At 36.7% G+C, this 27979-nt stretch overlaps 4 protein-coding genes across 5 annotated transcripts; 3 read left to right on the plus strand and 1 right to left on the minus strand.

Annotated features, from left to right (window-relative positions):
* Positions 1-2902: 2902 nt before the first annotated feature.
* On the plus strand, positions 2903-6788 carry PGAP5 (Per1-like protein PGAP5). The gene is made up of 9 exons (XM_018520793.1): positions 2903-2998; positions 3100-3242; positions 3472-3542; positions 3949-4089; positions 4230-4397; positions 4820-4905; positions 5050-5172; positions 5239-5379; positions 5762-6788. The coding sequence occupies exons 1-9, from the start codon at positions 2903-2905 to the stop codon at positions 5927-5929; spliced, it is 1137 nt and encodes a 378-aa protein (XP_018376295.1). The 3' UTR covers positions 5930-6788.
* Positions 6789-6864: 76 nt separating this feature from the next.
* TM9SF4 (transmembrane 9 superfamily protein member 4) lies at positions 6865-14996 on the minus strand. The gene is made up of 10 exons (XM_018520792.1): positions 14821-14996; positions 13908-14158; positions 11405-11551; positions 10814-10969; positions 10452-10726; positions 8949-9167; positions 8710-8867; positions 8210-8469; positions 7736-7919; positions 6865-7503 (listed from the first exon to the last, which is right to left on the minus strand). Exons 1-10 carry the CDS (start codon positions 14821-14823, stop codon positions 7264-7266), a joined length of 1893 nt encoding a protein of 630 aa, XP_018376294.1. The 5' UTR covers positions 14824-14996; the 3' UTR covers positions 6865-7263.
* Positions 14997-16615: 1619 nt separating this feature from the next.
* On the plus strand, positions 16616-21304 carry LOC108769678 (neuroguidin). Of its 2 annotated transcripts, none has more exons than XM_018520790.1 (4): positions 16616-17019; positions 18269-18803; positions 19291-19641; positions 19722-21304. In XM_018520790.1, exons 1-4 carry the CDS (start codon positions 17011-17013, stop codon positions 19745-19747), a joined length of 921 nt encoding a protein of 306 aa, XP_018376292.1. In that variant the 5' UTR covers positions 16616-17010; the 3' UTR covers positions 19748-21304. The 2 variants fall into 2 exon arrangements, with proteins under 2 accessions (XP_018376292.1, XP_018376293.1); XM_018520791.1 differs by lacking the exon at positions 16616-17019 and adding an exon at positions 17198-17582.
* Positions 21305-24897: 3593 nt separating this feature from the next.
* On the plus strand, positions 24898-27389 carry LOC108769677 (transmembrane protein 64). Its single transcript, XM_018520788.1, has 4 exons — positions 24898-25209; positions 25509-26101; positions 26609-26770; positions 26841-27389. The coding sequence occupies exons 2-4, from the start codon at positions 25571-25573 to the stop codon at positions 27003-27005; spliced, it is 858 nt and encodes a 285-aa protein (XP_018376290.1). The 5' UTR covers positions 24898-25209; positions 25509-25570; the 3' UTR covers positions 27006-27389.
* The last annotated feature ends 590 nt before the right edge of the window (positions 27390-27979 follow it).

The raw sequence follows: 27979 nt of genomic DNA on the forward strand, positions 1-27979 counted from the left end.
AATAAAAAAATTTAAACGTGTAGTAATAATCTGTTTATTTGAAAGAAATACAACTTGAACTAGTCAAAAACTAGTCAAAAACAGAAAAACAAAAACATTCTTCAGTTCTTCTGACGAAATAAAACAATTAGATAAATTGTTGAAAATGTCCACCTTACGCCATAATACATCCATCGTGCCTCCTTCTCAAAGATTGACGTACACGCTCAAAGATACCAGGGGCTCTATTCTTGAAAAGAAACGTATACGAAAGTCTAGGGAAATGCTACAGTATACGTTACGTATACTATAGTATTTCCCTAGACTTTCGTATACGTTTCTTTTCAAGAATAGAGCCCCTGGTGTGTTCCGTATTGCCCTTAAGCCTTGTGTCCACGATGCTAGAAATCTCGTTCCGAAACCTCGGATGAAGAAAGAATTGACCAATCGCAATGGTCATGTTATCAAATTGTTCAAATGTGATTTGTTAATTTTTTCTCTATCTGAGATCTCGGACCGATTTCTAGTATCGTGAACATTAGGCTTTAGAACATACATAAATGGAAGGGGCATAGGGCGCTGAACGTGAAGCCACATCTGTGCGAAAAAGAAAGGTAATAAGGGATAAATGTTTACAATGCGTATGCGCAGCACCGTTATGTGTGTGAATTGTGCAGTTGGTTTAGTGATTTTACACATTCGTACATTACACAGGGGTGATCCCGATTGACCACGGCTCGATTGGACACCACCAATCTCAGCGACCAGTGCTTAGGAGCTTTGTAGTCTCAAGCGCTGTGAGTGGCTCGTGTCCAATTCAGCCGTGTCCAACTGGGTGCCACCCCATTACACAGTGTGTAAAACGTGATGCTGCGCATGCGCATTGGGAACATTTATCCCTTACTACCTTTCTCTCTCGCACAGACGTTTGCATCAGCGCGATCCATAGGAAGTATAGGCAATATCCGTTCCATTTATATATATTCTAAGGTATTGCCTCGCATGAAGCAACTATTCGATTCCTCAAATCATTCTCATTCTCAATTGTGGTGGTATAAACCAATGATTTCAGATGCCCCCAAAGGAAATAATCCAAAGGATTTAAGTCTGGTGATCTAGGAGGCCAAGGCTGAGTTCCTGTTCGACCTATCCTGTATTTCGGTAACTAAGTCGTTTAGGACACATGTTTATATGGACTTTTTTACTTGAAATAAACCAAAGAATCGCTCTGTTGAGTTTGGGAATATACTTAACTAACCCTGTATATATGAGATAAACGTTATACGCATATGCTGGAAATGAGAGAAAATGGCTGCGTTCAGCAGACTCAAGCCGGGAGCATATAGAAAAACGTAAGTCCGTAAGACGTAATCAGTAAGGAAATCGTAACATTGGATTCGCTACTGCCTTACGGTCTCTATGGGCTTAAGGCCCGTCTACAATACACGGAATAAGAAGTAAGAGTAAGAAATTGACCAATCACAGTCGATTATTCTTCTCACATTCGACTGTGATTGGTCAATTTTTTACTCTTACTTCTTACTCCGTGTATTGTAGACGGGCCTTTAAAGCCCATGACACATACAAGAACGTAAGGCCGTAACACGCAAGCAGTAAATGAATTGACCAATCACAGTAGAGACCGTAAGGCAGTAGCGAATCCAATGTTACGATTTCCTTACTGATTACGTCTTACGGACTTACGTTTTTCTATGTGCTCCCGGTTGCAGCAGTTTTGCAACCGTTTTTGTAATTCTTCGCTGTGATAGGACTATTCCTTTAAATCTAAAAGTATGATCCAATCAGCGCGACGAATCATAAAACGGTTGCAAAACTGCTGAGTCTGCTGAACGCAGCCAATGACTACATTTACACGGCACCCTTAATCGAGTTTAATAACAACCGTAGTTATGAAACTGGCCAATCACAATCATTCCATTCTCCCGACGAAAAGCTATGATTGGCTAATTTCATAACTACGGATGTTATTAAACCCGATTAAGTGTGCCGTATAGCAGAGGTCAATTACTACGTTTACATGGCACGCTTTACGTTGATGTTAAAACATCGATGTTATGAAACTGGCTAATCATAGCTATTCCTCTGAAGCATGGAATGACTGTGATTGGTCAGTTTCATAACATCGATGTTGTAACTTCGGCGTAAAGCGTGCCGTGTAAACGTAGTAAATGAAAGATTGATATATATGCATTACTTGTCTGCACCTGCAGCGTCTCCACTGTACTTGATGTTTTCGGCAGCTTTTAAGCTCTGTCAGCAATGACACCGACGAGATATTATTAAAGACCGTCAACCCTGGGCAAATTTTCGGCGGTATAAAAAGGGCCCCAAGGGCCCGGAGGTAATTCAAGAACGCTGACATTACCGACAATTGATATAAATTTGCTATTATTAACATAAATATATTTGGCTCATGCATTATTAAATTCATGATTTTTTATTACATAAATGTCCTATAAATAAATATACATACTTGTAAAGCTGTAATATCGTATATATTGCAAAAAAATCACAATTTTTTTCTGTGCAATTATCATCTTTATTGATAATCAAACTTTGATGATAACACTGAAATCTCAATTTTAAAGAAAAATCGAGTATTATTGAGTTATAAATGCATAAATACGTCTACTAAACTAATAAATCATAAAATTAGTACAATATTATCAGTTTTTAACTCTTGATCACTTCAATATTCACAAGGACGCGAACTCCCGTAAGGATGTCGGTCTTTAATAGTATCTCGTCGGTGGCAATGGTCAGCAATATAGTAGTTTTATGTCAATTACATACATGGTTTACATAGTGCACAGGCAGCCAAAAAATGACGTTATCGGAACTATAAATATAAAATAGATTCGTACTTTAAAAAATTTTGTATGAATTTTGAAGAGTTTTAAGGATGTTGCATCTCAGGGCCCTTCTCAATGTGGGTTTAGCTTTAGTGTTTGTATTATTTTTCTGCGAATATCTCATATATTACGTGGTGCTTATACAGGTGAGTTTTTATGATACTTCTGTGTCATGCAAAAATATCTTGCTTAGGAACATAGAGTCTCTGTCCTTAACGGAAACTCTGGAAGTCGCTTTGATTTTTAGTGCCAATGGCCCACTGTGGACCCTCAAAAGGAAGACTCCACTTTACATGGTGAAGCAGCAGACAAACCTGTCAAAGCTATGTTTATAGCAGATACCCATTTATTAGGTTCCAAACAAGGCCATTGGTTTGATAAACTTCGAAGGTTTGTGCCTCCAAACCTGTAATTTCAACTATAAATCTATTCTTTTTAGCTGAATTTCTTGCATGATTTATCTTTCCTCCTTTTCTTTCCACATTGGAGAAAAAGAGAAAGGATGAGTTGTGCAAAAAGTTCAGCTAAAGAGAACAAGCCTTACATATTGAATATTGAAGATTTTTTTATATAATGCATTTGGATGTTTACTGAAAAAAATTGACGTATGTTGCTCCAGAGAATGGCAGATGTACAGAGCATTCCAAACAATGATGACATTACACCGAATGGACGTAGTTTTCGTATTAGGTGAGTAATGCTTTAATGTATTATTGGTTGTGATTAATAGAGAAAGTAGCTTTGTAACTGTTGTAAAATTCTTTAGTATGATTAATTCATATGTTTAAATCTATTGAGGAACTGAGGATAGATCAATCATGTTAAAGAATTGTATAATAATTTAAATTTACAATTAAATTTTATAACAATTGCTGAAAGTAGTTATTGTTCATGACTTTTTCTGTGTCTTCACAGTTTTTTAAAACCTGTATCAAACTAGAAATTGAAATTGGATTGGAATTTGACTAATTAAAGTAAAGTTCACTAAACTAAATGTTGATTTTCTTTTTTCTGATTGATTAAATCGAATTTAATCTCAAATATCTAATCTGATACAGCTTAAAGACTTGCTGTTTCATCATCTCATAATATTTAGGAGATGTTTTCGATGAGGGCAAATGGTGCGGCTCCGCAGAGTTCGAGTACTACATAAAGAGATTCCATTCCCTATTCTACGTGCCTAAAGACACGCGTATCTATGTCGTCGCTGGAAATCATGATATGGGATTTCATTATGGTACGGCAAAGAATATATCTTCAAAGGATCAGTCTCTGACAACAACAAATCCAGTATAATTCCTCCTTCGTATTTAAATTAAATGTAAACATATATTTTGATAACATATTTCTGGCTGAACTCCTGGAATACGCTTTCAGCAATTACGCCGTATCGTAATCAGCGTTTCATTAATGGCATGAAAAGCCCGAACGTGCGACGGCTGAGTCTAAGAGACAATCATTTCGTGCTGATCAACAGCATGGCATTAGAAGGGGATGGCTGTTTCTTGTGTCGACCAACCGAAATCGCAGTGAATAAAATGGCTAGTGAGCTATTTCACCTGTTCGTTCTTATACTGCACTCAGAGAAAAGCATAATGGTAGCAACAAAGGTGACAACAATACAAGTTTTTTTTATGTAGAATTAATGTAATGTTTTATATGTAGAATTAATGATATTTTATATATAGTTGCAATAATCCTAAGATAGCTTCAATTATGCACATAAATTCTACATATAAAATTTGTAAGTTGTTACCACTATGGTCCATATTCATACCTCAATTTTTTATCGATAAATTTAGCATATAATCTACATTATATATATTATAGAATCTCAGAAATGAACACGCAAGTTTATCAATAAAAGCGAGATCTGAATTATTATAGACTAATGTCTGCTTCTCTGAGTGTAGCATGTAATTTCGTAACTGATTAATTATCAAGTTTACATGTATATTATATTGCAGAGGATCTGAAATGTGCGAGAAGAATCGGCAACGATTGTTACAATGCCAGTGCGATTTCCAGATACAGCAGGCCCATATTACTGCAAGTCAGTCTTCCTAATTCGTAAATAAAATATTTTCACAGATAGCATAGGAACTAGAAATTTTGAAGAATCGCAATACTAACTTTTAAATTTATCGAAGAAAAAATTGTGTTTGAAAGATTAACAGAAGTATCGCCTCTTCTCCAGCATTATCCGATGTATCGAGAATCAGATGAGATCTGCAACGAATTGGATCAGGCTCCCGACGAGTTGAAGGCCATCAAGTTCCGGGAACGTTGGGAATGCTTGTCGAAAGAAGCATCGGAGCAGGTACATTTACTTCATTAAATGGCGCAGCCACGTGTTCGACATTAAGATGAAACTCGATTTTTGTAGCTTCTAGATATATTGAATCCGCGACTGATCGTCGCCGGTCACACACATCACGGCTGCAGGAGGATACATCGGGATAACATTCTGGAATTCACGATCTCGTCTTTCAGTTGGCGCAATAAAGTCAACCCATCTCTCCTGATGGTAAATCTTAATTTTTATATGTTTATGTTAACTCATTAATAATCAATTCTTCATTTTTGGGAACATTATAAGTTCAGCTATAAAACGAAGGAATAAAAATATGATACAAAAATATCGCTAATTTAAGGAGTATTATTTATTATTTGCCAAAAATAATATTGTGATAAATAATATTTCTCCAACTTTTTATTATCTGACTTCCGGGCATGGGATTCTTTTAATAACTATTTAGTGATTTTGGTATTAGACTGGGATCTTCAGAATATAAGGGCATAATATGCTTAACTGGAATTCTTTATATTATCATTATGATTTTCTCTTAATGAGTTAATTATCCCTGCGTTGGGATATAATATATCTATGAGAATCATTTCTGTTTCAGGGTACTTTCACTCCCAGCAATTATTCTGTCTCCAAGTGCTACATGCCCGTGGAATCTACTGTGAACGTTATTTATACATGTAGTCTCCTGTGCATACTGATATATTTGATTATAAAATTCAGGCCGAGGCGGCATGCATACTCGCGCTTGAGAAGATGCCTTGACTAACTTGATTAACACGTTCGTACGTGAGCGTATAATAATTCTATATACAATGCAGATCCATGGAGGGTGTAATTGTCGAATTTAGGACATATCTGTATATACCTTTCGTACACGCTAGCCATCACGTATTATTTACAATAGTAATAGTATAAAACACTTTGTGATATATTGTAAATTCTAACGATGTCAATATCTCGATGTACATAGAATTCTATTACGGAGAACTCGAGACACATTTACTAAAGGATTTTATATAAGTATCGACGTGTGTTATAAAAAAAATGACAAGTCGAATCTTAGCGGAACTGGGCGCGCGGAAGTTTGCGATAATGACATCCAAAAGTTGAAGAATGAAAATATGTACTTGTACTGAATGTAAATATTTTACAAACTATATTATTATTCATTTACTGCGCTTGTTATATAATGATCGATTGAGACAGTTGCGATACTGCATGTTGTGTTCTTACATTAAAGAAAACGATAACACTTTAGACTGGCTCATTTTATCGGCTATATAATACTTTCACACATTGACTGTTACTAATATCACATTACTTGAATATTTTTACAGAGTTCCTTGTCCTTCAAAAAGGATCATTATTGATATAGCCAACATTCGTGGAACAGATCAATTATTTTTTCGTGTGTGTGTGTGTGTGTGTGTGTGTATGTCAAATTATAAGTACTTACGGAAGAACTTAAAAATCATAAATAAAATAGATTTATTATACACTGGTACTCCATATTCGTGCCTTTTTCATGCGTGTATTTTGTATACATTTACGAATACAAAAAGCTTATTTCTTCCCATTAAAAAAAAAATAGCAAAAATAATACATTTTTTCTTAAAATAAAAATATTTAGTCTTCTTTTTGCTACAATATTTAGTTTAAAGGAAAATGAATGAAAACAAATAAGAGGAAAACAAAATATGTTGTCTTGAAAATGTGCTTTCAATATTCAATTTTTGTTCCTGTTACTTTTAATTTTTATATTCACGATGGTTTTTCAAATCCTGGGCAACGAACATGGAGCTTACACTTATTATAACGGATGCAAAAGAATAGACAAATAGAAACCTTAATGTCAATACATTAAATATTCGTACACGTTAATCACAAAATTCTGTGCAACGTTCGCAGTTTCGAAATTTCGTGGAAGATGAGATGCATCCATTGAGATGTTCATTTCACTTATCGTTTCTACACAATACGAAATATCAGCTCTCTCTCTCATTCTTTCTCTCGCTCGCTCCCTATCTCTCCCCCTCTTTCTCGCTCGGTTAAATTAAAAGTCTAAATTTATTCGCATTACTCTACTAATGATAATTTTGACTAGTCTATCTTGACGGCCGCGTATATCTTCCTGATGAAGGCATACGCGGCGAAGAAACCGATCGTGCCAGTCAGTAGCCAGAATGTGAGGACCATCAGCGCGGTGTAGCCGAAATACATGAGGGTCGGCACTAACTCGGTGATCTTCAGTTTGGTGACAAAATAAAAAACGGAATACGCCAGCACGTAGACTGCGGATCCACCGCTCACGATAAAGCTGCGCCACCACCACCTGTAATCCTGGAATTAAAACGTCAAAGCATGAAAAATAAAAATATCTATCACATATAAAAGAACAGAAATTTTATGAATCAAGAAAACAAGAAAGATATATTTAAGTCTAAACTGTTGAGGATACAACATAGAACTGAGTTCAAAGTTTAAATTAAAAATAATTCTTAGAAAAAAGATCAAATATCGCATTGAATATTAAATGAGATTTTTTTGTAATTAATTTTCTCGTTATACTTACTTCGCCACATAACTGGAAGTAGACCATGACTATTGATATCTGCGAGCACGAAATTACAAGGATACAGAAAACGAGGAATAGAAATCCGAAAAGATAGTAAAACTGATTTTCCCAGAGTGCAGTTAGGATGAAGAAGAGTTCTATGAATACCGCGCCGAATGGTAAGATTCCAGCCATTAGAGTGCTACAAGTAATATTTCCTTTATTAATATTTAATAATAGAAAATTACTCTATTAACTATGTATTATATTAATTTAAAAAAATGCTAATATATAAATGTATAAGTATATCTAGATGGCAAGAGCGACCAGAGTTTTCGTGATTAATCGAAGGACGAGATAAACTTACAATCTACGTTAAAGTCGCGAATAGCGGAGTGCATAAATATAAAAACACCCCAGTGACTATTTTCGTATTAATAACGTAAAGTAGAAGAAATAGAAAAATCGATTAAATTATCTTTCTAAACTTACCACAATATTGGATTCATATACCATAGCTGGTCAGGAACTTGTCTGGGAATTTGATTCGTTCTAACTGGATGCGTAAAGGGCTGCTTGCGATAGCCAAAGAAGTAACCAAGATAGACGAGAGGCAGCGAAATGCCGAACCAGAGGCACAGCAAGGCTACCATCGTGGTGAAGGGGACCGCACCGGAGCTATGCTTCCCCCATATGAAGAAATTTAGGAAGAAACACGTTATGAAGACTATACCTGGATAGAATGTCGCTGTCTGCAATCAATATTTGTACATTAGAAACTAGGATATACTTTCGTTAATAAATTGGGAAAAAATATAGAAGTTAATTGCGCAGAAAAATATATTCGTGTTATATGACTAATTCCCGTTTCTACCAATGTTAAGATTTAATTTTAATCTCTAGAACTAAAGAGAGATTAAAATTAACCTACATTGATAGAAACGAGCATAATTCATGTTTTATTAGATAGATACACAGTTTATGTTTTTTACCAGTAAAGCTGCTTTTCTCCACTCTCGACCCCGCATAGTTTTGTACAATCGGGCCGAGAAGTAGCCGGCGATTAAACCAGAGAACACGTACAAAAATATCGCGCAGGTGCCCAAGGCTCCTCGACTCGCCGGCGACAACATTCCCAGCATCGCAAAGACTGCAGAAATACAGACGGGTGTAAACAAACATACACTCGCTATACTCTACGTTGCATTGATAGGATTCAATGTATTCCTACATATCGTAATCAGAGCCATGAAAAATATCTGGATGCCACTGCCGATCACGGCGGCGAATAAGCGCGAGTTGCTTGGTGGTCGAAATACATCTCCGTGGACCAGTTTCCAGCCTGTCTCCTCGATGGTTTCGTCCAAACCTGCCAGACTATCACTCTCACCTGCGTTGTAACGGGCTATATCCCTTCTGAGCGTCCTTACCATGATCATCGTAAGAATTCCTGTAATGAATACATATCCAGAAATTAACATCTTAAATTCTGTAAAGTACAGCAAAATTATTAATTTTTTTTCATTATTATATACTTATATATTTATATTTTTTCATAATTATATATTCATATTTTTTACACTATATATTTTTTACATTATATATTTTTTATAATTATATACTTATATAGGGTGTCCTAAAATAATCGCCAAATATTTCATGGGCAGGTAGAGCGGACTAAACTGAGCAGAAAAGTCCTTTACCACATTTTGAAATTTTCGCAATAGTTAACAAGATATTCAACCAATACTAGAAATTTAAAATGCCTATTACAGTCGAAGCTGGATCTTCGTTGCTTAAATAATTCAATCTTGAATTACTAATATATACTATATATATGTACTTGCATATATACCATATTATAGTTTTTTTCAAACTGCGCGCCGAATTATTTTTCCGGACTAAATAAACGCAATTAAAACTACTCTAGTAATCGCGAATTAAATTGACAAGCAATTTAATAATTTGATGCTACCATCAAGCATCATATATTATAAAGATGTTAATATGTTAAAACTGTTAATAAATTTATTGCGAAAAATATTACCTCGGCCGGAACTTGAACCCGGATCTCTTGTATTTCGTACGAGCGTCCTAAGCCTCGGTGGTCTAATGACTTAGGACGCTCTAAAATAAAGATATTGTTAACAAGATATTAATTACTAAAAATTGTCAAAAATTAATCTTCAATAATTTTTTTCTCAAATATTAATACTATCAACTTTACAGAAAAATTGCAAGAGACAAAAATTATTTATTTTCTTCTCATATAGAGCTCTAAGAATTTTTTATCAACTTCTTAGTGCATTTTCTTATTTTTACCAACATGAGAAAATACGATATTAAAAATTTCTGAAAAAATTCTTAGAGTTCTATGAGAAGAAAATAAACAATTTTTGTCTCTTGCAGTTTTTCTGTAAAGTTGATGTATTTGAGTAAAAGATTATTGAAGACTAATTTTCGGAAATTTTTATTTAATATCTTGTTAATTATTGCGAAATTGCAAAATGATAGAGGATTTTTCGACTTAGTTTAGTCCACTCTATCTGCCCATGATATATTTGGCGATTATTTCGGGACACCCTGTATATTTTATTATTTATATATTTGACGATCTCAAGCGCCTGACGAATAACAATGCATTTTTATACAGATCAAGTGAAACATCCCAAGAAAATTTTATTTTGCCTTTTTTCCAAAAGCTCACAATCATAATTATCGCATTCTCTCTCACCAGATAAGAAGAAGACGACAATAAGAGAATTAATAATCGAGAACCAGTGGATTTCTACGTCGCTCATGCCGAGATACACGTCCCATCTACTCGCCCAGCTGACGTCTGACTGTTTCCACTCCACAGAGTACAGGAAGAGGAGACTCGTGCCCTTCGGATTAACAAACTGCGGACTCGCCTCGCTCGGTAAAATACAAGTATTCCCGTCGAATGTCAATTGAGATGTGTCGATAGATCGAGCTTCCACCTCGAATCCGACTACTCTAAATTCGTTTCTGTAAACAAAATTATCATTTTATCATTTCTGTGGGGTTTCCTCAGTTATGTGAACTCTTTTGCAAATGTACGGAATAGATACTAACTCGCCGTGTTTGTGATAGCTTAATTTTAGCTTAAGATAATTGTTGATGTACACTTGATCGTTCATAATTCCACCTAGGCGATACCCTTGATAAACGACCACATTATTCGTTTCTTTGTGCTTCTTTCTAGTAGCTGCTGGTAAATTATCTATCAACCTGGAAAAATCCAGAATGTAGATGACGCAAACGCATTTTCTTGTTAAGCTGGAATCACATCGATACTCAATTTCTTGAATGATAAACATGCAAGCTGCTACTCTGATGTATGCTGGAATATGTTTATGAATTAAACATGATACGCGCTGGTATATATGATTTGTGTTCATTATTATATTATTTATGTTAATGTTATTTATATTATTTATGTTTATTTCTATGTTTATTCGAAGAGACGCTATTAGCGCTACTTTTGTCATTTTGTCTCTTTATCGTTTATTACACGTAAAACGGGCGTAAAATAGCGTCTCTCCAAATGCACTCGAAGTAAGTATATAGTAAGTATATAGCTATAGCAGCATGTGTGCATATTTAGCATTCAAGAAATCAAGCATCGTGTGATCCCAGCTTTACATATAATAATAAGATTCTAACAAGTGCACGAAATATTCATGCTGAACCATCTGGATAACGTGCTGGGAATTGGCTTCGTCCCAAGTCATCAACTTGGATGGCTTGTGGCACAGCAATCTGCAAGTGATATCTTCTGCCATTACAACTTCGTATGGAGTATTCACTATCCTGGAAAACAAAGATAATTATTAAAATTTGTGATAATAAGAAGTCGGGAAATAAAAACAGGATTTCGGAACACAAGGGCCCGTGCTGTTGAAAAATATTGCATACGAAAGTACTAAGGAAATCTATAATGTACGCGCGTACATATTATTTTCGTATATTTTCGTACGCGATATTTTAAAAAAATATAACATATTAAATTACGACGCACTCATCTGTTATAATTAAACATCCCATCAAATTTTCATGAATTTGATTGAACAATAGTAAGTTTGGATAGAAAAGTCTATATCAACAAATATTTCAGAGATATATCAGAAATGTTACATATCTATTAAATAAACACATGGACTTAATTTATATAGTGGAGCTTTTCGATTCAGTTTATTACAATTTAATAAATTTTAATTACGTTCTCTACATAATATTGTTACAACAAGTGGTATAACAAGCCTCCAAATGAAGGGAAAGTGAGGATAAATGGGAACAGTTCTCTTCAGCATGAAAACTGTCTGTATACCTTTTTACCTCCAATAGGCTCATCTAAGATCCAATTCAATAACGTAAATTTTCTGAATAATTTTTTTTATATATTTCTATATATTTTTTTATATTATTTTTTATTTTTAATCATTGACATAAATAGGTATATATATATATATATATATATAATAAGTTTCGGCATTTTGCATGTAGATGGCACCGCTATTGAAATAGAATAGCAGCGCACATTCGAATTGTTTGGAGGAAGAAAAGTCCGCGATGTTTTTATCAGAGATTTTTACTTTTGGATAATTCGAAAGGTAGACTATAGACATTCGAGAGATACCTTATTATTGGATAATTTTAATCTTTCCTTTGTTTCTTCTGTAGATAAAGGCTACGTTCGGAAACGTCGCTCGGATGCCTCTGATGCCTCGGATTCATCATCTGTCCTTGTTTAACATCTAATATTAAACAAGGACAGATGATGAATCTGAGGCATCTGAGCGACGTTCCCGAACGCAGCCATTATAGAGACTTAAGGCAGTTTTAAATAATAAAAACCGACTATGAATACCAGCTGTAGATTCAGTTTCATTTTTTTAGTTTAATTTATACAAAGTTACATATTAGTTTTTCTATTTTTAATTCTATTTTTAACTTCCACGAATTTTAACTATCAAACATTTCACATTTCAATAAACTTCATTTTTTTTAACAATGTTGACTATATATGAAAAATTTATAGATCCTAATTTAGTAATTGCCTTAGTTTCTTATATACGTACAATAAGTACTGAAAAGGATCCAGATTAAAACATCTGTGACACAATTATTTATTGTATATTAACTATTGTAAATACATTCAAGAACTAATAAATGAGGGGATGGGCGGAATAAAGGCCTAATTACAAAATCTTGATATTAATAAAAATTAAAACAACTTGCTATTTTTTTATTATACACAAATGGATACAATATTGAATAAATTTATGTAATGTCTTTAAGAAAAGTTAAATGTTATAATACTTCTCTATTACGGTCAATATTATATAAAAAAACTAATCACTGGAAAAAGGGCCTAAGTAGAATTGTGCCTTTATTCCGCCCATCCCCTCAAATGTACCGGCTCTCCTAGATTTTCTAATCTTTTTAATCCAGAGTCTTTAATTTTCAATCAGAAAATGTTTCTTTAAAAGTATATTTAACCCTTTGTTGACATACTGGGTGTGAACTATTTACAAAATTATTTTAACTCTCTGAAACTCAATTTTCTTTTATTTTGTAGAACAAAAATACAATGTTTATAAAAAAATTTTTGTTTTTTTAATTCCTAAAAAAACCTACATTCAATATGCAAAATAAATACCCTTTATCAAAAACCAACATATAAATTAATTTTTTTTTTCAAAGTGTCATATCTGAATAACAATTCTGTAAATTTTTAACTTTTAATATTGAATTTTTTAAAAGTTACAATTTTCCAAAGATTTTACTGGTTTTTTCTCTATTCATTAAACTCAAGAATTTTTTGCACCAAAACTGTAATAAAATTTCAATCAAAAACTATTTGAATGTATTCTACAGACTTTGAAATTGACCCATAATTTTTTTCATATTGATTGGATTTTTTAAATAAGAATGTCAGTTGTTTAAATATTGCTCTGGGTATGAGCCACCCAGTGTGTCAAAAAGTGATAAAAAAAAGAGGTGTGTCAACGAAGGGTTAAGATCAGAGTAGTAATCATCAACTTTTTCCTAAATATATGATATATATTATATATATTACACATAATTATATTACATAATATAAAATTGTGATAACGTCAATACTTTTTTTCTCAAAATTAAATGTGTTTCTTTTGGAATGTCTTACCTGTCACCACGTAACACCTCTCCTAAATTCTCAGATTTATAAATGAAGGTTCCATTCTTGGGTAAACAAAACGGAAGGGAGTAGTATTCGTATGGTAATTGTGTATGAGTGCTGGTCATCTTGACTGCTTTAACATCTATCTTTTGGCCCTTCTTAAACTCCACTGGAGCAACTCCGGGTACGTAAAAGCCATTTGTCTCTATCAGGAGGCAGATTACCACTAGCACGGCACAATTCCTCTGCAATCTTCCCTGTATTGAAAGATGTTATCAATTAGCACAAAGATAACAGGCAATAACATTGCAACGTATTAAATCTGACTAAATCAGAGATTTGTGGAAAATAAAAAATTTATTCTTGAGAAAAACTGTCTTATCAATATGACAATAGTAAAAAAAAAGTATCGAATAAACGCTCATGCAACCAATGTATGATAATAAAGGCCTGACCTTTTTAGCTAAATTTCTTGCAGGTTCACTTTTTCTCTTGTTTTCTTCAATGTGAAGAGAAAAGGCAAAAAGATGAATCGTGCAAGAAATTCAGCTAAAAAGAACAGGCCTATTAAAGTTCTTCGTAGATATAAATAACAACGATGTAAAATTATCATTTTTACAGTCAGGTTTACAACGGATCCATGAAGATCCTACGACATCGCGCGCTACTGTAAACATCTACAATGGGATGAATCATCGGATTTATATGTGCGTGTAAAAATTGCGGGAAAGGAACGCATTAAGAGCATCGATTGCAGCAGGTAGTCGACGTTGCGAGCTGTCAATTTCGTTCTGAGAGCGACTCGTTTGTGAGTAAACGCGCAGAAAAAGACGAAAGCCTCAGCGAGGCCGTGTCATGTCATGCCCGGCCACGTAGATTCCTCGAGAGATGGATTGCGAGCGAATTAGGTCGCACCTACCATTCTACGCGATTACTACGACTTTTCTGGCAAGGACGCGCGCCACGGTGTCCCTTGTAGTGTCTCGCCCTCGATCTTAGCCGCCACCACCAACGGCACCAACTCCACTGTCAGCAGTGTCAGCCCCACACCCCCACATCGGCGATCTATCCACAGTGAAGTTGCTGCCGCGTGCGCGCCCGCGCGCTGAAGTTAGCTGCGGCACGGACGCGCCGGAGCTGCCAACGTCTATTAATAAAAAGTCTCTAAACGCGGACTTAGTCCGCAAACACAATAGAGTAGTAAGCTTTAAGTCTTAAGGAATTAACCAATTATAGTCGATTATTCTTCTCACATTCAATTGTGATTGATCAATTTCTTAAGTCCGGATCTACAATAGGTGTTTTAAGATTTAAGCCATAAGAAATTGACCAACTACAGTCGAATACGAAGAGAATAATTGATTGTGATTCGTCCATTCTTTATGGCTTGAGGCTTAAAAATCTATTGTAGATCCGGGATAAGGCTTAAGGCTTATTACTCTATTGTGTTTGTGGACTTATACCTATCGAGCCAATCGAGCCAAAGCGGTCACGAATTTACCAATGGGCGTATTCAGAGGACTCAATAGTTGAGTGAGCGCTCGCTGTTATTGGTGTATTCTTTTAGCTCATCCAATCAGAATTTTAGATTTAGAAGAATACACCAATAACAGTGAACGCTCACTCAACCTATTAGGCCTGTTCTTTTTGACTGAACTTTTGCACCAGTTCATCTTTCTTCCTTTTATCTCCAGGAGGAAAAAAAAAGGAAAAAAAAGATGAACTGGTGCAAAAGTTCAGCCAAAAAGAACAGAGGGTCTATTCTTGAAACGAAACGTATACGAAAGTCTAGGGAAATACTATAGTATACGTAACGTATACTGTAGCATTTCCCTAGACTTTCGTATACGTTTCGTTTCAAGAATAGAGCCCCAGGTCTATTGAGTCCACAATAGGTGCATTCAGTGGGTATATCCAGAAGCACAACCGCTCACTAAGCGCTCAGTGAGCTTTTTTATCTTATTGGTATATTCCGTTAGATCTAAAAATATAGACCAAACAGATACAAGAGCTCAATGAGCGTTCAGTGAGCAGTCGTGCTTCTGGATGCACCCAGTACTATAACCGCTCACTGAGAGCTCAGTGAGCTCTCGCATCTAATTGGCATATTCCAATAGATCCAGAAATATAGATCAAACAGGTGCAAGAGCTCACTGAGCGCTCAGTGAGCGGTCGTAGTACTGAATGCACCTATTGGTCGCGTTCAGCAGACTCAACTGTTGTGGAGCGGATCCGTGAACGCTCGCTGCTATTGGATGATCTAGAAGAATACACCAATAGCAGCGAGCGCTCACGGTGACCATTGAGGCGTCGTCTACAATACACGGAGTAAGAAGTAAGAGTAAGAAGTTGACCAATCACAGTCGAATGTGAGAAGAATAATCGACTGTGATTGGTCAATTTCTTACTCTTACTTCTTACTCCGTGTATTGTAGACGGGCCTTGACAATTCAAGTTTCTCACTGCCAGTGGCTTAATAAAATACCCTTCTGTTGGTAGAAGTGAGACCAACAGAAGTGCCAACATTACAAACATCTGCGCCATCTCGACGAGAACGACGATGCGTCGTTCAGCAGTGGGGCGAAAGAAAAAGGGGAACAAAAAAGAAACGACCCCGGACAGGAAGTCGTCCGAATTCGACGACAGAAGCGCAAAGATAACCGACGATTTCCACAGCCTCGTCGTGTCCGTCACAAATCGCAAAGTTTCAATCGATCCGTGGCCATCCAATTGATAATCATATTTTCGTTCCAAGGACGCACGATCGCGTTTCGAATATGGCGCCGCTTCTACCTCTCGTCGTACAACCGGAAGTGCCGCCTCGTTGAGACTCGGAGCAGAATTCTCTCGCGCGACGAACGTCGACGTTCGCCGTGTCGCGGACGCGGAAAAATCCTGCGGTAACGATCGAGCGGAAAAATCTCGCCGAAGATCCACCGTCGCGCGTCCTAGGGACACTCGCGATAGTCGCTCGGCTGACCAGACTTTTCCTGTGCCGAAAAAATATACCCCCCCGAAAAGGAAAATATCGTCCCACGTGGGGACTCGTTTAATTACAAGTTACGTTGTTTGGATATGCGTCTGTCCGGCTGATTTTTCACGCGGAAGGATGGTGCAGGTGAGTGACGTGCCGTCCGCGCGTTATCGCCGCGCGACGCGGCCGGGCCGCGCGATATCCGCCGCGTTTTTCTGCCCGTGTCGCCGTCGGGAATTTTTGATTGTTTTTTTTTTTCCCTCCGCTGTCATCCATTAGTAAATAGGAAAGATGGCAGCAGATTATTGCGCTTTTTTCCCCCGTACCTTCGGTCCCGGGCGGACATTTTTCCCGGGTCACCGCAGCGGCCCGGGGCGAGTTTCGCGACGTAATTACCGTCGAAATCGCCCGCCGAGCGCGTTTCCACGCACGGGACACGCCGCGCGGCCACCGTTTACCTTCCCTTCTTTTTGAATGAAACGTCGCGATCGCCGGGACGTACGCGCTGCTCGCCGCGCTCGCCCGCACGGGACCGCCGCGTTCCGCGCGAGACTCGCCGCTCGCGTCGGCGTTCCGCGAGGAGAACGTCCCGGCGTTTCGTGCCTCCGCTTAACCTATTCGCGCGGGAAAGTGTCCGCGACACGTAAATAGACGACGTGACGCGCTCTGATTCTTCCGCGATCGCATCGGGAGTCGCGACGATGATCGTAAGATTCGGCAATTATTTTTGCTATTTTTTTTAGGGTGGTTTTCAGCAAGAATTATTTTATCTTGTCACACAGTATACTTTATCCGAGAGTCATCCTGGCAACGTCCCTAGGAAATTCAGAAGACATAAGAATGTCCTTAGGATGTTTAAAGGATGTGTTTATAAAATTGTTCAAAAAACACAGGAACCTTCTTAGATGATGTAGAGATCCATATAGCATATTTTATCCAAGAGACATCCTGGGATATCCTGGAATATTCGTAGGCTATTCAGAGGACATTTAGAGAATCTTCTGAATATCTGTTGGATCTTGAAGGTCTGTGTTTTTTGGAGATGTCCTTGGGCATTCAGAGAATATAAAATGCGTCCTTAGGATGTTCAGGAAACAGGAATATTCTTAGAATGTCCTGTGGATGTCTTTAAGACTTTCTCTGAAAGTCTGTGTTATATGGACTCGTCTAACATTGGCAAACAAGGATATAATGATTAACTATGAATGTTTTCCATTTGATAACACAAGTTGACGTTAGTATTGTTCTGTCTTTATTGCTCGTTGAATGTCAAGAAAGATAGAACGATATCTATGTGTCACCAAATGGAAAGCACTCTGCATTTTACCATGTCATTTGTATCTCTTGCTAAAAAATGTCTAATTATTTTCTGACTATCTGTTTGCTTTCACAGGCTATCGACGAGATGGAGCAGAGGGACCTCCCACAGGCGTTCCGCCTGCTGGGAGAGATGAATGCCAACGTCCTCCAGGTGAACCAGGTCGTAGACAACATGCTGATGCGTGTGAAGAACGGCGAGATGTCGACGGACAAAGGCCTCAGCTTCCTGGAGATGAAGTATCACATGTTACTTTCGTATCTCATCAACCTGACCTACGTCGTCCTGAGAAAATGCTCTGGCGAGCGCATTGAAGGTGACCCATCGATCGACCGTATGATCGAGATTAGGACTGTCCTAGAGAAAATCCGACCAATAGACCACAAGCTTAAGTACCAAATAGATAAACTCGTCAAGACAGCAGTGACCGGTACCATCAACAGCGACGATCCCAGTAACTTCAGGGCAAATCCTGACGCACTGGTCGCCAAGCTTGACAGCGAGGACTCTGATAGTGATCAGGAGGAGGATGAAGACGATGTCAAATCAACGCAACAGTCCAGGAAATCTAACGTTTATGTACCGCCAAAACTCGCTGCGGTGCATTATGGTCAGTTCTGGATCTTTAGAAAATATTTAGCTTTATATACATCACATAGAGATGATATTTAATTTGTTAACATTTTCCATATGATGACAATCTAATTTTACACGTTTCATTTCGTTTCTGGACTAATCTTAAATTTGTTTTTGGAAAGCACTGTATCCAGTTTATGTTCTTTGCTGGATAGCTCCCATAATTTGTGTTTGATCTATTTATTGAATAACGTGTACTTCAGTAACGATAAAAAAAAATTACAAGATTAAAAAGAATAAAGCTTGAGACACTATTATTGCATCATTATGTATTCATGTATAATATAAAAAATTATTCCAGAACTATATTTCTTTTTATAGTTAAAATAATTGAATGCCTGAAAGTCCAGCATGGGATAGCACGGAATATGTTAACGATCTAAGCATCCAATTTTATAGGCTGCTTAAATTGTTTCCTTTCTTGTTTGCTCGTTGATCCTCGAACCTTTTAATTTCTCCAGATGGCGACGAAACAATGGCGGAGAAGATCCGCAAGGCCGGCGAGAGAGCTCGTAGACGCGCCGTGTCGAATACAGTGCTGCGAGAACTGAAGGAGGAATATCTGGATGCGCCTATAGAGGACAGTCAGGGTCTGGGCGAGAAGCGAGCGATTCTGGTGCGCGAGGACAAACGGAAAATTGAGTACGAGGAGAATTATATGACGCGTTTGCCCGTTACCAAGCAAGAGAAGCACAGACGTCGCCAGATGACGACCCTGGGCACTCTCGGCGACGAGATTACTACTTTTGGGGAGTCATCCACCAAGACCGCCAAGAAGAGAAAAGCTCAGAGGAAGGGCAAGGCTAAAAAGAGTAAGAGATCTTCTTTGCGTTAGCTCCATGTAAATTGCGTCGCTAAAACAGCATGCTAAAGTCGAGAATTCACATTGCAGGTTTCAAGAAAAAACGGCATCATTAAGAACATGATGAAGAGACGGCTCTGGGACTTTGGACGAGACCCCGGAGTTTCATACAGCATTAACGATTAAGGTAAAAGGTAAAAAAAAAAGAAAAATAAATTTACTCGACTTCTTCTTCGAAACAAAAGCAGATGCCACTAATACTCGTTATTAAGTTAAGCTAAAGATAACATCGTAACATCTAGTAATAAAAAAAAATGACAACGTGTGTCGACGGTGGAGTAAAAATAGCACGATGGTAATTTATTACTGTATAAGACATACTAATGGTCGTGTAATTGATAATTCTAGTTAATAATGATTTTAATCTTTAACTGTTGTCTGAGAGATCAATTTTGATCTGTGGAGTTGAGAGACGAGATCCATCGAGAAAATTGGTATTTCACGTGAGTGTGAATGCAATGAGGAACAACGTCGAAGTAACGATGGCACATACGAGCTTAATGGAAATTATGTGTCGTAATAGCGTAATATTGTATTGTAATGTTGGATCGAGTAGCGAACTTAACGGCTCCAGGATTGAAAATTGTGAATTACACGTAAAAGTTGAAAAGCAGAACATTCCTCTGCTTTATTTTGAAATATTCTCCGGCTATATAGGAACGGTGGAAGAAAGGAGGAAATCAGTAAAAACATAGCAGGAGAGACGATATTGAATTAATTGTTAACGAAAAGCGTAAAAATCACAAGACATTCACAGCAAAAACGCGCAGAAGTTACTCTCAAAACTCGAGATTTAGAAAGAAAAAAAAAGACAAAAAGAGGAAAAAATCTTTAGGAACTGCACGCACTCGGCGCAACTTCTGAGAATAAATTTTGGAAAGCACTTTGGAAAAATAAGCGAAAAAAAAGAGGAAAAAGAGAAGCAAAAACGATATTTCGTTGATATCGCATGTCTTAGGATTTTCTCGCTGTCTTAGAGTAGTGAAGTAGTTACTAGTTTTACTATATTATATGTATGTTTCGTTTGTGTTTTTCCCCTGGTGAAACTGTTGAGGCTATTACAAACATTTGAATGTGAGTCATGTTTTTACGTTAAGTCTCATTTGTCTTTTTATTATTATTACAATGTGCTTGTGCATTGTATATCTGTTGTTTTTGCGTTGGTTTTAAGTCGTTAAACTTATATTGATGGTAATATAAGGATAACACGAGCGTGTCAAAATTCAAAATTGTCGTCATGTTCTCAGATTTGATTTCCATTGACCGTTTATTTCATTTCTCAGAGGGAGAGAGAGGGGGAGCTTGGCATATCACACAGTAACGGATAGAAAGAACGAAGGAACGAACGAACGAAGACTTCGGGCGAATATCACTTCTGCAAGCCTGATAAATAAGAATATTTGTACAATCAAATCGGGGGATTGAAAATTGCATTGTCGATTGTAATCCTTCCCCCCCTTAAATAGGTTGCATTTTTTTTGACGTTGTTAGACGCGGGGCTCCTTGTTTCGTCACGGCGTCCCGGTGGAAGATGTTCCTTTAACGTACTCTTTACATTCTTTGGAGTGAAATCTCACTCGAAAGAGTGAAAATTGAGCCAGTCTTGAAAAAGCCCAGGCTTCACTAATATAAGATTAACTTCAATCTCGGTTTAACTTACTATTTATCTCTAATTCTATGAACTCTAGAATTAGACAAAGGGTAAGTTGGACCGAAATTAAAGTTGATCTCACGTTGGTGAAACTGGATCTAAGAGTGAGATTTCACTTTTCAGAGTGGGATTCACTCTAAAAGTTTTAGAGAGTAGCGAAGTTGAGCGACACATATTCTATGCAGAGAGTACATGTGTTAGATATATGCGTTACTATATAGCCACATTGCTCACTCCGTGCAGAAGTGATCCCACCCTCCCAGTTTGCCCTTCCCCTCTGCGAGAGAGGCAACTTAACTCGGTTCGCTTGCGTATGCTGGCCAAGGGCTCAACCATCCATAGATATTATATTTTTTACAGAAGTGTTCATAGATTGAGCCAACTTGGCGCGGCGCCGACGATGTGTCGCACGCCTCCCCCTCTCCTCGACGATCTGTGAAGACGATTAATTAAAGAAAAAAAAAAAAAAAAAAAAAAGTGATAATGATTATTCATGAAGTAATAGTTAAAGAGAAACTTAAACAAAATAGCACAATCGCTGGGCATTATTTACAAAGTGCTAGCAAGCCTAATGTCAGCAGCCTTGTCGTATTTGGTATTTAAAAAAAAAATGAAGTTGAAAAACGCCGAATTGCGGACGGATTTTTTGCGGAACATCCGAACGTTTTCTGGAAAGACGAACACACACACGTGCGCTTGTTATCGATACGGAATTAATTCTTGGGCACGCGTGTGAAGAGAGAGAGAGAGAGAGAGAGAGAAGAGGAAAGGAAGAAAAATCGAGATATAGAAGTCTCGATGGAATTTGTCCGACATTCGGCTTCCTCATACTCCATTGCATAGACGATAATTTTGTGAAGCACACCTACGGCCGGCGCGAACTACGAGCTTGGAAAAATAATATATATACTGATCAATACACTTTAATCGCCTGTCAGATTACTGCCGATAATAATATTTTGCAATAGGCCTGCAAACATTTTGCACTCGTACGCTCCACGAGACACACACCGGACTTTTTTATACGTATATACGTATACTAAACGACAAAGAACAACTCCGGGCTCGCAGTCGGAAGTGCGGTAGGTGTGCGAAGGAGTATTCATACGACATACACAACATATCCACACACGCAACATATAGCAGCAAGGTAATAGGATTACATTGAATACACTACCTCAAATCAATAGTAATATGGATTTACAGTAATAACGGGAAAAAAAAAAGAGAATCCGCGGTGGTCACGCTCTGCGCCCCCGTTGTTGTTACGAGCCTCGATTCTTTACAGGGTCGCCGACGTTTTTTTACGGGATATATTTCCACCGAAACTTTGTTGAAGGATGTATGTATAGTGGATTTATTCGCCTTAAATATTCTCACCTATCTATATTAACCCTGGCAGACGCAGGTGTGATTTTACAGAGAACGATAAACGTCTTGCGATTCTGCGATGGTCGGAAATCTATTATAAAAGAAGAAGGATAAATATGTTATTGAGGTCATGACATTTCACTAATTCAAAGGTAGTCGCCGCTCGTTGTTTATTAAAAAGTTAAAGACGCTTCAAAAATAGAATATAGTTTTCTGATACTCTAAAATGAAAACAGAAGAGAAGCTACAGTGTAAACAATATTTTTATTTTTAGACCGTATATATAAGAAAACACAATCAATACTAGAAATTTAAAATCTACAGTGTAAGATGAATATTTCTATATAGCGTTGATGGAGGATTGGGGGGTGGTGAAACTGCTCCTCCACTTATATTAATAACTTTTAATTGACAAAAACACAGGAATTAGATATTAGATTGAATTGTGATAAAGAAATATGGATAAATTTATTACTGGCAGCAATATACGTTCTGGCTTTGTTTTTGATATGTAATACCTACCCTGCGTAAGAGTCTGTCTAATTCTTCAAATTTTTATTATTTTTAGTATATTGTAGACGAAGATTTAATTTAAAACATAAATGTGGCTATAAAGTACACATGTCGGAAAACGGTGTCCGATAAATTTTGTGTTAACTTTTTGATAAACAACGAACGAAGATTAAAATCTTTAGAATGTTACTTAGACATATTTCAAGATCATTGACTTTTGAAGGAGTTGATCTTACATGAATATTTATCAGGAGGAGAATTATAGATGAGGATCTAGAACAGATTTGCATTCCGTTTTATTAATCTGGACTGTCTATAATAGAATACAATTGTTTAAATTTATTTATCTATATTTCATCATCAGCACATCAGATAGTTGAACGTGAAATCAGGATTAAATGATTGATCGTTGGTTTCATGTATTCAGGGGATCCATCGGATCTCCGCCCGTGTCTTCCAGGGTTATGAAGAAAGGACCTACAAATGTACAAATATACTATATTAGGGAAATATTGCGAGGGCGTTGCCGCTGCGGACCTTTAAAAGAGTAGTCCTTCAAATCCAACAACGCTGCCGAATGCCGAACTGAAAAAAAAAAAGAAAAAGAAAGGAAGAAAAGTATCAAGAAGTATCTTTGCAGCAGAGACGGAATGATGATAGGGATGATTTATTGACTACATTCATAGTCTTTGAAGAGTAACGACGTTTGATTTATATATTGGTGAATTTTTCTGTAATTTTATGTACAACTATATAAAATGACAATTCTCAACGTGTGAACGAGAGAGATTGCGAGAACGGAGAGCGAAAGAGAGAAATAAAGGGTGCGATAGAGAAAGAAAGAGCGTGAGAGAGAAAGTTTACCTTGTACATTTACAAATTGTGGTTATTACGAATGAATTATTATGATTATTAATTATTATTATTATCACGGATTATACTATGATTATTATTATCATGTAGAATGCTTCTTACTGACTGAATAAAATGTTTTCAATGTCTAAGATTGCCACCTTTCCAATATTATACAAATTTTATTATATTTCTTTAATACATACATAATATTCTTACATGATATTAAGACATCAAGATAATTGATGATGCATTCTGATTTCTTTTATTATCGCAGTGTCTCTAAAAAGATCCTAAATCATATCTCAGAAATTGGAAACTTGAATTAGAAAACAAATTGATAAAAGAAATAATACTTTCATTATATTTTTTTGTTTCCTGTATCCATTTTGTTATATTTTCAAGAATCTGTAATTATACATATTGATTAAAATTTTCATTTTTTAAACTTTATATTGTTTTACTATTATTTTTTTTTCGTCATTTTTATTTTTTAAACGAAAAATTAAAACAGAACGGCATTTTCTCATCTCGAGTTGCAGGATAATTGCATTTTCTGACGCCATTTTAGCTCCGAATATAAATAATCGGATTTATATATATATATATATATTCACGCGTTGTTTTTTAAATCCTCAAGAACAAGATAAATATATATTTAAACGTTGGAAAGAAAGAAAGCGAAAATACTGAGTGTAAGCAACGTGAACAAATCAAGTCTAGTGATTTTAACTTTGTCACGGCGCTAGCGCCATCTACAGGTCCATTGTCGAATCTCGTCCATGCAGCGCATTCCCTTCTTGTCCGATTCTTGTGGTTGACGACCGTTTGCCACGCTTCCGAATAATTATTTGCAATCTAGTTAATTAAAAAATAGAGATTATATATTTTCTATTTATAGCGAAATGACAACTTTAAGAGCACGGTTAAACAGTTAAATAGTTACGTTTACGTTAATATTTTTCTACTGTTTTGCGTCTTAATAGGTTTATTGCGGTTGACATGTTGCCAAATAACATGTTTAACAACCGAAATTTTATGCGTCACGTTCTTCCCGAACAGATTTATACGCATTTCGCATTATGGGTTGAAGTGTAAGTTGGATTCACTTTCCTTCATCGATGTTGCAAGGTAAAATAATTAATCTTCGACTCTAAAATTATTTAAAATGTCTGATTAATCTCCTGTGTGTGATAATTTTTTACATTAATTATTATTTTAATTGTTCTTTCTTGGTAATTTAAGCAGAAGTAAATAAGTTCTATTCTACTATTTCAAGCAGAATAGAAGAGATGAATCTCGTGTGTGATCTTATTTTTTAATATTAATTATAATTAATTATAATTATTATTTCTTCTTAGCAATGTAAGCTGAAATAAATAGATTCTATTTTATTCTACTGTTTTAATTAATTACTATTTGCTTTTAAGCACGTTACTATCAAGGACTGGCTGCTCACTGATATACTGTAGAGAACATTGTAGAGAAGAATATGGACCAAATCATTGATATAGACGATGTCGAGACTGAGATGCGCTCTTCCAAGAGTTCGGGGGTACTCTTTGGTTGTATCAGCTCGAACTCGATATGCTACGTCGTGATTACAATCGCAACTCTAGCCTTCCTCGGCACCATTGTCTTCATCTGCAGGGACTACATAAAGCTGCTGCTCTACTGGATCGAGCATCAGAATGCTTGGATCATCGCCGTGATCTTCATAAGTCTGTTCACGGTGGTGTCGTTTCCGATCGTGATTGGCTATCTGTTCCTCATTGTCGCCAGTGGCTACCTGTTCGGCGTGATACGCGGCATGGCAATTGTCATACTCTCCGCTAATCTCGGCATAGCGATTGCCCATGTCACCCTGGGCCTGCTGTCCACCAGGCTACCTATTGGTGCCCTTCTGCAGAGCGATACTGCAAGAGCGATACTACGCGTGATATCCGGGTCCCAGGCTTTCAAGATCGTCCTGTTCGCGCGACTCACTCCGATCCCGTTCGGTCTTCAGAACACTATTTTTGCAGTACGTGGAACGTTCATTGTACACAGTGTATGCTTAATGTGATCAGACATTTTTGGATCTAAAGTGGAAAATTTTGATTACTTTTTGTTTTTTGAGGAGACTCAATTCTTACAAGACAATTTCTTAATTTCTTTTCTTTTCAATGTGAAAAGAAAAAGAAGAAAGATGACCCAGAAGTTCAATTAAAGAGACAATTCAATTAAACAAACCTAGTAACTGTATTACAGACTTTGGCTGCTTTCTTTTTAGGAAAAAGACAGTCGATATAAATGATGTTCTATCTTATTATTTATTAATGTCATAGAATGATTTGTGTCAGATAAAATGATCTGTCGTTTGTGTCGACTGTGTCTCCTGCATTTGGATATTGAATGAGACAAGACAAGTATCGTGAGAGAGAGAGAGAGAGAGAGAGAGGGGGGGGGGGGGGCAGTCTGGTCACATTAAGTATGCTCTCACACGTAACCCACGACAATGTTATGTATATTTATACGTGTGTATGATTAGGTCAGTAACATAGGTGGTTTTCATTACCACGTAGCCAGTGCGATAGGTTTATTGCCTGCCCAACTGGTCAACGTTTATCTAGGCAGCAGTCTGAGGTCGATGCAGGATGTATTGGAGGATAGATCCACGGCGGCGACTGGCTACGTAGTATTTTGCTTCCAGGTGCGTCGTATGTCCTCAAACTTTCGCAGAAGTAACTAAAGTAATAATTTTTTCTCGCTGTATGTTGTAGATATTAGTAGGAGTCTCGCTGATGGTTTATATTGTACAGAAAGCACGAAAGGAGCTTCAGTTGACGTTGTTCGAGGCTGATCTCGCGTCCATGGCGAATTCTCCTCATTACATTCTGGACGGTCTACCAGACTCCAAGATAATTTTAACGAATCTAATTGCGTAATTTTTTTTTAATGAACGTTACAAGCATTTTTGACAATTCTTTTATTACGAGCAACAGCTCCGATTTCTTTCTCCAGTTATTATATTTCTAACGTTATTATTCTGTGTATCTTCCAGAAGTGATTTTATTAAGACTTATTGATGATGTGCTTTCGAAAATTTAGACTTTTGAATGTGACATTATGCAGAAATCTGTTATCGAAGATAATACGTATTAAGTCTTACCAAAGCTAACGTGATTTTAGTACCAAACAAAGCTCATAGAGCATGCGACGCGTGCATGTATATTTTGTCTAAACAAATGGATGGAACGAGGAGTTGACACGGAACTGCAAATCCAATGTATAAAGCTTCCTTGCAATAAGAGCATACTAATTTATATATTGCTCATATATTGATCAATTATTGAGGTGCGTTTGAGCAGACACTCTACTATCGCTATTTGTGCCATTTTAATTTTATTGTTCCCCAGACAACAAAGTGTGTCTCAATAAAATCATGCAAATCTGATTGCTTATGATGCTAAAAACTTGTGTATTTATTTTAATTTTGAATATACCGACATTGTACCAACACAGGCAATAATGAATATGTGTATTGCTAACAATTAATGGCAAGATAGCAGCATCAAAAATACCTTGCGTTGTCAGCAATATGATAGTATTGATGAGTGTAAGCCTATAGATTATGGCAACAGCACGAACTTTGATGATGAAGACTTTAAAGTTATCGGCAAGTTGCTAAAGTTATATCGTGAAGGCATCAACTTGTCAACAAATGTAGACCCCGTTGCTGCAATTCTGGTAACAGCATGTTTATTTGCCAACAAAACAGACGTTGCTATCTGGGTCATTAGACGTAAAACAAGGAGTGACACAAATAGAATGACACAAATAGTGCTAATAGTGTTTCATCAAATGCACTCTTGGTTTCTCTCAGTTCTTTATAGTCCGAAACATGGTGGAAGAAACCCAT

The sequence above is a fragment of the Trachymyrmex cornetzi genome, unplaced genomic scaffold (assembly GCF_001594075.2).
Source record: "Trachymyrmex cornetzi isolate Tcor2-1 unplaced genomic scaffold, Tcor1.1 scaffold927, whole genome shotgun sequence".
Classification (NCBI taxonomy): Eukaryota; Metazoa; Arthropoda; class Insecta; order Hymenoptera; family Formicidae; genus Trachymyrmex; species Trachymyrmex cornetzi.